The sequence below is a fragment of the Bemisia tabaci genome, chromosome 2, assembly GCF_918797505.1.
Source record: "Bemisia tabaci chromosome 2, PGI_BMITA_v3".
Classification (NCBI taxonomy): domain Eukaryota; kingdom Metazoa; phylum Arthropoda; class Insecta; order Hemiptera; family Aleyrodidae; genus Bemisia; species Bemisia tabaci.
Genome location: NC_092794.1, coordinates 43,910,884 through 43,922,615, shown reverse-complemented (window position 1 = coordinate 43,922,615; position 11,732 = coordinate 43,910,884). Strand labels below are relative to the sequence as shown.

The following is an 11,732-nucleotide window of genomic DNA, read 5'->3' as shown; positions in this document are numbered from 1 at the left end:
ACCCAAAAAAGGTTCACGCGATCAAAAACTACCCCATACCCGATACAGTCTCCAAAATCAAAGGCTTTCTTGGTTTAATCGATATTATAGAAAGTTCATTGCCAATTTCCCCCAGCTTACTAAACCATTGACCGTGTGTTTGAAAAAAGGGGCCCAAATAAACATAAATGACCCAGCGTTTATTAATTGCTTCAATACTTGTAAAGAAATCCTGTCTAATGACCCAATACTCCAATATCCAGATTTCAGTAAGCCCTTATTCTCACCACCGATGCAAGTAACGTGGCCATAGATTCCACCCAATCACAAGGGAAAATGGTGGGGGGAAATGCTGGGTATCTTCCTAACTCAAGAACACATCACGCTGAGTTGCCCTCACCACTCAGAGGAACATGACCTCACCGGCATCTACCTTCTGAACCCAGGACACTGCAGCCTATCCTTCAGGAACAGAACCATCCCACGGACGCTGACGTTCGAAACGAAACTTCTGTACTTTCAAAACCCGATGCTGCTGATTGAATCACCGCCCAACCTGACGACATCATTTCATTTCACCCAACTCTCAAAGGATCCCGAGCTGAACGACATTCCTCCGCCTGCCTTGGAGATCGACTTCCTGGAGAGCCACAAGTCTCGTTTCTGGGCTTATACCTGCATCCTTTTACTTATACTTACTGTTTTAATATATTTTATTGTAAAATGCTACTTCGCTTCCCGAAGATGGCGCGCTTTATTAACCTTTAATACTACACCTGCTACTGCTACGGAAAACGTAGATAATACCCAAGAACAAGAGTTGAATCTCCTTCCTCCGAACCTTGCTACCCTACATCCGCTCCCTCATGTAGGCTTTCACGCGGTTCCTCAGTCTTAGGGGGGGAGATGTTACAGATCCTCCTCAGCCCGCTCCACTTTTCCTTCCCCGCCGCCTACCGGCTCCAACATTCCCGACGCGTGTCGCCGTCCGGCCGCGGTCATTTACATTTTTACTCCCATCTCATATCTTTATCACATTGACCTCGCCTCTCGCCTCATTATCAGCAATTCATATGCGCCCAGCTCTGTTCCCCAAAATCCAGTCGCCACTCGCTACGTTCCAAATCTCACGTAGCCTTTGCCACCGTGAGATTAGTCACGTAGGCACTTTTACAAATACTCACTCCACCTTCGAGCCCCTGCTCAGTCTTTCCTCAACTTCGCAGGTGATCATAGCCCTGTCCCCTCACTCCGTACCGGTGCAGTCTTTTCGCTTTATTGTATTGTTCGTCAGACGCACAAACACACTTTTACCTGTTACAAGGGTAAATCGGGTAAAAAGAAATGTCGTTTTGACATACCATTCTTTCCTATGCGACGAACAATCATTCTTGAGCCGTTGGACGATGATTTCGACCCAGAGGAAGGCAAAATTTTAAGAAAGAAACGGGAAGAAATTCAGGTTAAACTCATGCAAATTCACAATGATAAAGAGAGGTTTACTTTCAACAATTTCCTTTCCTTAATTAATCAGTCGGAGGCAGAATATTACCAAGTGATTCGCAGTGGGCTCAGTAGACCAATAGTATTTCCAAAACGACATGTTCACGAAACAATGATTAATCCGTACAATAAAGAAATTCTCAAACTTCATCGAGCCAATATGGATATACAATTTATTTTAGATACCTACTCTTGTGCCAGTTATGTTTTAATTATGTTAACAAATCAAAAAAAGGCTTATCGAAATTATTGTATGATGCCATGGAAGAAGTTAGGCAAGGCAACCTCTCGCTAAAGGAAAAATTTAGATGTTTAGGCAATCACTTCCTTAATGCTAGTGAATTCTCTGCGCAAGAATGTGTTTATTATATCCTTAGTATGCCCTTGTCATGGTCAAGCAGAGACTGTATTTTTGTCAATACAAGTCATCCCGATAAGCGGGTAGCAGTGACAAAATCAAAGAGAGAACTGAAAGACCTCTCCGATGACTCCACAGACATATTCACAACCACTGTTTTAGACCATTATATCCAGAGGCCGGATGAATTGGAAGCGCTTTGTCTAGCCAAATTTGCGAGCCTTTATAATTACCGAAAAAATAGGCCCCCACGGAATTCAAAAAGCATCAATGAGGATGGGTCTGGTGATGAATGGGATTTTGAAATAGAGGAAGGTATAGTCAATAATGTGTGGTTGCCTTTGAAAAACAACTGCGGTTTCATTAGAAAGCGAGAGATTGGTAAAGTCATTAGGTACGTTAGATTCAATAAAGAATGCCATGAAGATGACTATTACAGAGAAAATCTGATGCTTTACCTTCCATGGAGAGATGAGAATACAGATTAATAAATGTCAATCACTATCAGAAATTTGTTCAAAATTTTGAAACCGTCCAAGAAAACAAAAAATTCTTTGTATTTTCGAATGATTTAGAGGAACACTTATTCCAGGCGCTTTTTGTGGAAAATAACGGCATGGTACAAATGGATGATAATTGCACAAATATACAATCATCCTCCCAGAATGAATTTCGCGTTTTTGGTGCTGAGCATGCAGCTGGAGATATATTTATAGACATAGGTGAAAATCAAGCATCATCAGAGAATAAGAATACAGAGAATAACCGGTGTGATGATGTGTATTTCCCTGTTCCTTTCGTAATGAACGACATTCAGTATCGACAAATAGTCACTAGTTTGAATGTTAAGCAAAGAACATTCCTTCTTCATGTTTTACATGCTTTTAAAAGTGATGAGTTACCTATCTATAACTGTGTTTTTGGAGGCGCTGGCGTTGGCAAATCATGTCTCATCGCTGCCGTACATCAAAGCCTCATCAGATATTTTAATTCAAAGCCAGACACATCATTAGATCTTATTAGGGTTCTGCTTTGTGCCTTCCCAGGGAAGGTGGCCCATCACATTAAGGGCATCACCCACCATACAGCTTTCATTCTACCAGTGACACAGTTTAGTGGAGCATTGCCGTCACTTAGTAACGCAACTCTAAGTACCCTCCGATGTAAGCTGCGAGACTTAAGAGTTATTATTGTCGATGAAATAAGCTTGGTAGGCAGTCGGTTACTGGACCAAGTAGATGCAAGGCTAAAGCAGATTTTCGGAACTGACCTGCCTTTCGGAGGTAAATCTGTCTTGGTTCTGGGTGATTTCAATCAGCTGGGACCAGTTGGTGATAAATATATTTTTAAAGGCAATTCTTCGAACCCGTACAGTTTGCTCGTTGGTAATCCTTTGTGGGACCTCTTCCATTCTTTTGAATTAACTGAAATAATGCGGCAAAAAGATGATGCAGTATTTGCCAATGCCTTGAACAATCTCGCCAACGGCTCTCTATCTGATGAAGAAGTTAAATTATTCCAATCTAGAGAAACTCAGGCCAGGAATATTCCGTCTGATGCAATTAATTTATTTCGTAACAATGCTAATGTTGACTCGTTCAATGAAAACGTTATAAAGAAATCAAAGGCGGATATCGTAATTGCCGTGTCATCTGACACTGTCACTGGTCAAGGAACTGAAAAACTTGTCGATAGAGCTCTGTCAGCTGTTAAAAATTTACCCGCTAGGAAAACCGAGGGCCTGCCAACAATTCTCAAATTGGTGCTAAAAATAAAGTACATGGTCACTGTAAATGTGTGTATTCCTGATGGACTAGTAAATGGGGCCATAGGGACACTGGAGCATGTTGAGAAAAATGAAGAGGGTGCTCCCACCAGACTTTGGATTGACTTTGGTGATAGTGAGGTCGGTAAGGCTGCACGCCAAGCTCTTCAGTGGCGGCCACCTGAGGTCCTCAACAATTTGACTCCACTTGAGAAACAAGCTCGCCGTATTCACCTTCTACCAAATGCTATTATCAGTGTCGTACGGAAACAATTTCCTCTTGTACCGGCAGAAGCCATAACTATTTATAAATCTCAAGGAGCTACCTACTCCAAAGTCGCTGTATATATAATTTCTGGGCTTAAAAGAAATGAGCTTTATGTTGCTTGCAGTAGGTGCACTTCATTATCAGGTCTTTTCATAGTTGGTACTTTTCGTCCTCTTAGTGCTCCAGGTCCCTATGATGAGGTGCAATTAGCGATAAAATCTCTTCGACGTAAAAAAATTAAATTTTCCTGTCTTTTTGCTAACAATTTCCCTAGGAACAGAATCATATTGTATCACAATGTCCAGAGCTTGAATGCTCATTTTCAGGATATTAAAAATGACCTAAATTACCAATGCTCGAACATTCTGATTTTGGCCGAATCTTGGCTAAAACCGACAGACTTTCCAGAATATCCCAACTTCTATGTTGTTGGAAGACAAGATGTGTATCGGAATGTTGCGCATGCACATGGTGTAATTGTATATGCCAAACTGAACGAGGAATGTAACATTATTTTCGAAAGTTCATCAGAAGAAAAGGGTACAGCTCACAATTTATTTGTGTTAGTCTATGAGGATTATGCAATTTGTACTGGCTATATACCTCCATCAACTTCATTTTCTGTGGTGCAATTACATTTTAAGGAAATGTTGACTTCAGGTTTTGAGGCGTCCTCAAAAGTAATTTTAATAGGTGATTTTAATCAAAATATTGTTCAAGAATCGCAGACTCTCTTTTCCCGATTTCTGAGTGAAACCTATCCAAATCTGGTAAACTGCATTGATAATAAGGAATCATCTACGAATGGAGGCACACAAATTGATATTTGCTTTAGTACCTCTCAATGTAACTTATATGCTGGATATTCAGAAAGTTATTTCAGTTATCATAAACCCGTTTTGTGTCTCCTTGATTATGTTCAAGAAATAGAAATGGAGGAGCCCTCTGTTGTTTCACCATGTGAGGCTATCACAGCTGTTTCTATAAAATCTATTAAATTACAGAATGTTTCCACCGATGGGCATCGTTTATTCCAATTGTTAAGAGCAGGGTCATCAATCGAACAATGTATTGATTTAATCACCGATTTATCCAATTTTGTAAAACAAATGCCCCTCTATAACGGCAAACATACAAATTACACTATTTTTGATAATCAGTTCCAAAACATTCCAACAACCGGTGATGGTAGCTGCTTTTACAACGCAATTAGCCTCCTGTTCACCGGCTCAGAATGCTCATCATTTACATTAAGAGCTTTAGTTTCAGCTCACATATGTTTCAACGATGCATACTGTAATTATTTAAAAAATAGAGTTTTTTTTTTATGAAACAACGACATCAACATCAGTACTCGATACAAGTAGGTTTGCCGAAATAGTGGAAATTTGTCTCTTGAGTAACATTTTAGGAAGGCATATTGATACGTTTGAGGCAGGAAGTAAAAAGTGGTATAGAGTTTCTCCTGCTGCACCTACTTCCAGAAGGTCCCCATAACTAGTTCATCTTGATGGACAGCATTATTCGGCTGTCAGAAAGATTGGTCATCCTTACTACCCAAAAAACCACGTCTCAATCCCTGGAGATATCCAAGAATTTCGTATGTTTTCCGGGGACGTGATTAAATTGATCGGCACAAGTTCATTACTATGAACCGTCCAATTCGCTTTGCTTTCTTGTGTCAGTATACTTATCAATGTTTCCTATTACTGAATTTTTTCTAATTGCCATAATGTTTTGATATTATTTTGCAGAATTGGTGATGCTGAGTATGCTGAGTATGCTGAGTATGCTGAGTATGCTGAGAATGCTGAGTATCCTGAGTGTCCTAACTATATGATCTCGCCACAGTGTTCAAATTATGCCTGTGTTATTCCTGCAGCTTATCCTTGCAGCTGTGGACACTGCAGCTTATCCTTCAGAATCAAAACGACAGTTATATTTGGAGCCAATTTTAAAATAAGTGTCGCTCGTTGGAAAAAGGGAGGAGGTCTGAAAATGTTTTACAGGAGCGGTACATGGTGGCGTAACGTAGTGCTAAAATACAGGCGGAATACTCCATTTATACCTAACCAAAATAATCCAAGTAATAGGCTAAATTTGACGTACCGTAAAAATTTCCTTTCCGTTGCTCCCCCCAATGATTTTCTATACTGTTCATTCATTGATTCTCTTTTATGAACCTATTCCCTAAGTATTAGCGAAACCAACCAGTCTTAGATTGTGTGTCTTCTTTTTTATAGCTACAGCTACTGCCGAAGTAATCCAGCAAGGAGATGAGAGAACATTTGGTGAAATTTGGTTGAATAAACACCATGTTTACTTCCCAGACCCCAACTTTATTTTGGCCAGAATTGCTCGCAATGAAATTTTACAGGCAGCTAGAGAGGCGGCTCTCACAGGGCTAACTGCTAGGCAAATTTATGATGTGAACCGTGTCAGGTGAGGTTATTATTATGCTGATCATTTATTCATAGATCACTTATACAGTACACCTGCATTTCAATGTGAAAAGTTTCATCATTATTGAAGACTAGAATGAATGAGAAAAACTTAAATTAGGGCAGATTCTGACAGGACAGGCGGCATCTTTTAAATGGAGCCGCATATTTCAGAGCGGTAATAATCTTCTTTTATTGTTTGTACACATGTGTGGCTCTAATTTGTGGCTTTCCAATCACCAGGACATTTATGATTGCAGGGTTTCTAAACTCATTCATCTCATTATTTTTAGGTGGGAAAATGGGAATTCGTTTTAGTTGATATTTAATTAATTAATTAATTTATTTATTATTTTTTTGTTTTAAAGAAACCGACGAGTAAGTGGCATGTTGAGGGTGATGTCTGTATTGGCTTTCTTGTGAAAAAAGAAAATCACAAGAAGTTCAGAACCTCATCTCATCTGAGAATGCCTTGCTTGGGGTTAAGTAAATGAATACACATTGAATTCATTAGGAGAATGAACCAAAGTGGTTGTTGAAGTTTCACGGTAAATAATTCTCTTAACTAGAGGTGCACACTATATCCTGAGCTTTGATATTTTAAGATGGGTCCTCTTAGGTATGAAATGCCATGAGATTTTATACATATATGGCGAAAGACAATAGGAACGTACCCCCTTTTGCTAAGTTGCAAGTCTCCCCTACCTACAGTTTTCCTCGAAATTATTTATTTTGTACAAAGAACGGACCCAAGTCCATGACAAGGAGCAAAACAACACGCAGGCGATGAAGGTGTGAATTGTCTTCATTTATTGAATGGTATTCGTTTACGTTCAGTCAAAACCTTTTAGAAGGGATAACATGGCAGTGCCATTGAGTACTAGTAAATTTTTCTATTGTACTTCTGCACAACTATCAGTGTTACCTTCTTCATTTTGTTCAGTAATTTTCACTATGTGATATGAAATTTTTGCAGTCTCGTTCAGGTGATTTTGGCAACATTGCTTTTTTCGCAAGTGCCAATGTTCAATTCCTTTTAAGACCTGGTTGCACATTGCAAATTGATGCAACATATAAGATTGTTCCTCGGACGCTCGATTTTAAGCAGTTACTAACTAGACTGTAACTTTTAAACTTCATTTAGTGCAAGTCTCCCCTACCTACAGTTTTCCTCGAAATTATTTATTTTGTACGAAGAACGGACCCAAGTCCAAGACAAGGAGCAAAACAACACGCAGGCGATGAAGGTGTGAATTGTCTTCATTTAATTGAATGGTATTCGTTTACGTACAGTCAAAACCTTTTAGAAGGGATAACATGGCAGTGGCATTGAGTACTAGTAAATTTTTCTATTGTACTTCTGCACAACTATCAGTGTTACTTTCTTTACTTTGTTCAGTAATTTTCACTATGTGATATGAAATTTTTGCAGTCTCGTTCAGGTGATTGTGGCAACATTGCTTTTTTCGCAAGTGCCAATGTTCAATTCCTTTAAAGACCTGGTTGCAGATTGCAAATTGACGCAACATATAAGATTGTTCCTCGGACGCTCGATTTTAAGCAGTTACTAACTAGACAGTAACTTTTAAACTTCATTTTGTGCAAGTCTCCCCTACCTACAGTTTTCCTCGAAATTATTTATTTTGTACAAAGAACGGACCCAAGTCCAAGACAAGGAGCAAAACAACACGCAGGCGATGAAGGTGTGAATTGTCTTCATTTATTGAATGGTATTCGTTTACGTACAGTCAAAACCTTTTAGAAGGGAGAACATGCAGTGGCATTGAGTACTAGTAAATTTTTCTATTGTACTTCTGCACAACTATCAGTGTTACTTTCTTTATTTTGTTCAGTAATTTTCACTATGTGATATGAAATTTTTGCAGTCTCGTTCAGGTGATTTTGGCAACATTGCTTTTTTCGCAAGTGCCAATGTTCAATTCCTTTTAAGACCTGGTTGCACATTGCAAATTGATGCAACATATAAGATTGTTCCTCGGACGCTCGATTTTAAGCAGTTACTAACTAGACAGTAACTTTTCAACTTCATTTTGTGCAAGTCACCCTTACCTACAGTTTTCCTCGAAATTATTTATTTTGTACAAAGAACGGACCCAAGTCCATGACAAGGAGCAAAACAACACGCAGGCGATGAAGGTGTGAATTGTCTTCATTTATTGAATGGTATTCGTTTACGTTCAGTCAAAACCTTTTAGAAGGGATAACATGGCAGTGCCATTGAGTACTAGTAAATTTTTCTATTGTACTTCTGCACAACTATCAGTGTTACCTTCTTCATTTTGTTCAGTAATTTTCACTATGTGATATGAAATTTTTGCAGTCTCGTTCAGGTGATTGTGGCAACATTGCTTTTTTCGCAAGTGCCAATGTTCAATTCCTTTAAAGACCTGGTTGCAGATTGCAAATTGACGCAACATATAAGATTGTTCCTCGGACGCTCGATTTTAAGCAGTTACTAACTAGACAGTAACTTTTAAACTTCATTTTGTGCAAGTCTCCCCTACCTACAGTTTTCCTCGAAATTATTTATTTTGTACAAAGAACGGACCCAAGTCCAAGACAAGGAGCAAAACAACACGCAGGCGATGAAGGTGTGAATTGTCTTCATTTATTGAATGGTATTCGTTTACGTACAGTCAAAACCTTTTAGAAGGGATAACATGGCAGTGGCATTGAGTACTAGTAAATTTTTCTATTGTACTTCTGCACAACTATCAGTGTTACCTTCTTTATTTTGTTCAGTAATTTTCACTATGTGATATGAAATTTTTGCAGTCTCGTTCAGGTGATTTTGGCAACATTGCTTTTTTCGCAAGTGCCAATGTTCAATTCCTTTTAAGACCTGGTTGCAGATTGCAAATTGATGCAACATATAAGATTGTTCCTCGGACGCTCGATTTTAAGCAGTTACTAACTAGACTGTAACTTTTAAACTTCATTTTGTGCAAGTCTCCCCTACCTACAGTTTTCCTCGAAATTATTTATTTTGTACAAAGAACGGACCCAAGTCCATGACAAGGAGCAAAACAACACGCAGGCGATGAAGGTGTGAATTGTCTTCATTTATTGAATGGTATTCGTTTACGTACAGTCAAAACCTTTTAGAAGGGAGAACATGGCAGTGCCATTGAGTACTAGTAAATTTTTCTATTGTACTTCTGCACAACTATCAGTGTTACCTTCTTTATTTTGTTCAGTAATTTTCACTATGTGATATGAAATTTTTGCAGTCTCGTTCAGGTGATTTTGGCAACATTGCTTTTTTCGCAAGTGCCAATGTTCAATTCCTTTTAAGACCTGGTTGCACATTGCAAATTGATGCAACATATAAGATTGTTCCTCGGACGCTCGATTTTAAGCAGTTACTAACTAGACTGTAACTTTTAAACTTCATTTTGTGCAAGTCTCCCCTACCTACAGTTTTCCTCGAAATTATTTATTTTGTACAAAGAACGGACCCAAGTCCAAGACAAGGAGCAAAACAACACGCAGGCGATGAAGGTGTGAATTGTCTTCATTTATTGAATGGTATTCGTTTACGTACAGTCAAAACCTTTTAGAAGGGATAACATGGCAGTGGCATTGAGTACTAGTAAATTTTTCTATTGTACTTCTGCACAACTATCAGTGTTACTTTCTTTATTTTGTTCAGTAATTTTCACTATGTGATATGAAATTTTTGCAGTCTCGTTCAGGTGATTTTGGCAACATTGCTTTTTTCGCAAGTGCCAATGTTCAATTCCTTTTAAGACCTGGTTGCAGATTGCAAATTGATGCAACATATAAGATTGTTCCTCGGACGCTCGATTTTAAGCAGTTACTAACTAGACTGTAACTTTTAAACTTCATTTTGTGCAAGTCTCCCCTACCTACAGTTTTCCTCGAAATTATTTATTTTGTACAAAGAACGGACCCAAGTCCAAGACAAGGAGCAAAACAACACGCAGGCGATGAAGGTGTGAATTGTCTTCATTTATTGAATGGTATTCGTTTACGTACAGTCAAAACCCTTTAGAAGGGAGAACATGGCAGTGGCATTGAGTACTAGTAAATTTTTCTATTGTACTTCTGCACAACTATCAGTGTTACTTTCTTTATTTTGTTCAGTAATTTTCACTATGTGATATGAAATTTTTGCAGTCTCGTTCAGGTGATTTTGGCAACATTGCTTTTTTCGCAAGTGCCAATGTTCAATTCCTTTTAAGACCTGGTTGCACATTGCAAATTGATGCAACATATAAGATTGTTCCTCGGACGCTCGATTTTAAGCAGTTACTAACTAGACTGTAACTTTTAAACTTCATTTTGTGCAAGTCTCCCCTACCTACAGTTTTCCTCGAAATTATTTATTTTGTACAAAGAACGGACCCAAGTCCAAGACAAGGAGCAAAACAACACGCAGGCGATGAAGGTGTGAATTGTCTTCATTTATTGAATGGTATTCGTTTACGTACAGTCAAAACCTTTTAGAAGGGAGAACATGGCAGTGGCATTGAGTACTAGTAAATTTTTCTATTGTACTTCTGCACAACTATCAGTGTTACTTTCTTTATTTTGTTCAGTAATTTTCACTATGTGATATGAAATTTTTGCAGGCTCGTTCAGGTGATTTTGGCAACATTGCTTTTTTCGCAAGTGCCAATGTTCAATTCCTTTTAAGACCTGGTTGCACATTGCAAATTGATGCAACATATAAGATTGTTCCTCGGACGCTCGATTTTAAGCAGTTACTAACTAGACTGTAACTTTTAAACTTCATTTTGTGCAAGTTTCCCCTACCTACAGTTTTCCTCGAAATTATTTATTTTGTACAAAGAACGGACCCAAGTCCAAGACAAGGAGCAAAACAACACGCAGGCGATGAAGGTGTGAATTGTCTTCATTTATTGAATGGTATTCGTTTACGTACAGTCAAAACCTTTTAGAAGGGAGAACATGGCAGTGGCATTGAGTACTAGTAAATTTTTCTATTGTACTTCTGCACAACTATCAGTGTTACTTTCTTTATTTTGTTCAGTAATTTTCACTATGTGATATGAAATTTTTGCAGTCTCGTTCAGGTGATTGTGGCAACATTGCTTTTTTCGCAAGTGCCAATGTTCAATTCCTTTTAAGACCTGGTTGCACATTGCAAATTGATGCAACATATAAGATTGTTCCTCGGACGCTCGATTTTAAGCAGTTACTAACTAGACTGTAACTTTTAAACTTCATTTTTTTCCAGGTTGTGGGCACTACTTATTCCTGAACACGTTCTTGTGATAGCATTTCTGATTATCGTTCTAGATGTATAATCGGATGGTCCATATAATTTCTGATTATCGTTTTAGGTGTATAATCGGATGGTCCATGTACCTGTTCATCGAAATGTCGAGATCGCACCACGCACTATGGACA

The 11,732-nt window shown here is 38.5% G+C and overlaps 1 protein-coding gene across 6 annotated transcripts in view; it reads right to left on the bottom strand.

Annotated features, from left to right (window-relative positions):
* The window catches only part of LOC140224103 (beta-1,4-galactosyltransferase 7-like), a 49,716-nt gene that overhangs the window by 29,848 nt on the left and 8,136 nt on the right, over nt 1-11,732 (bottom strand). The window contains exon 6 of one of the 6 annotated variants that reach the window (XM_072297370.1): nt 9,377-11,723. The exons of the other annotated variants lie outside the window; for them this stretch is intronic. Within the exon in view, the coding sequence (XP_072153471.1) occupies nt 11,695-11,723 (29 nt within the window). The 3' untranslated portion in view covers nt 9,377-11,694. Of the gene's footprint in view, nt 1-9,376; nt 11,724-11,732 lie in introns of those variants that run through there. 6 annotated transcript variants of the gene reach the window in all.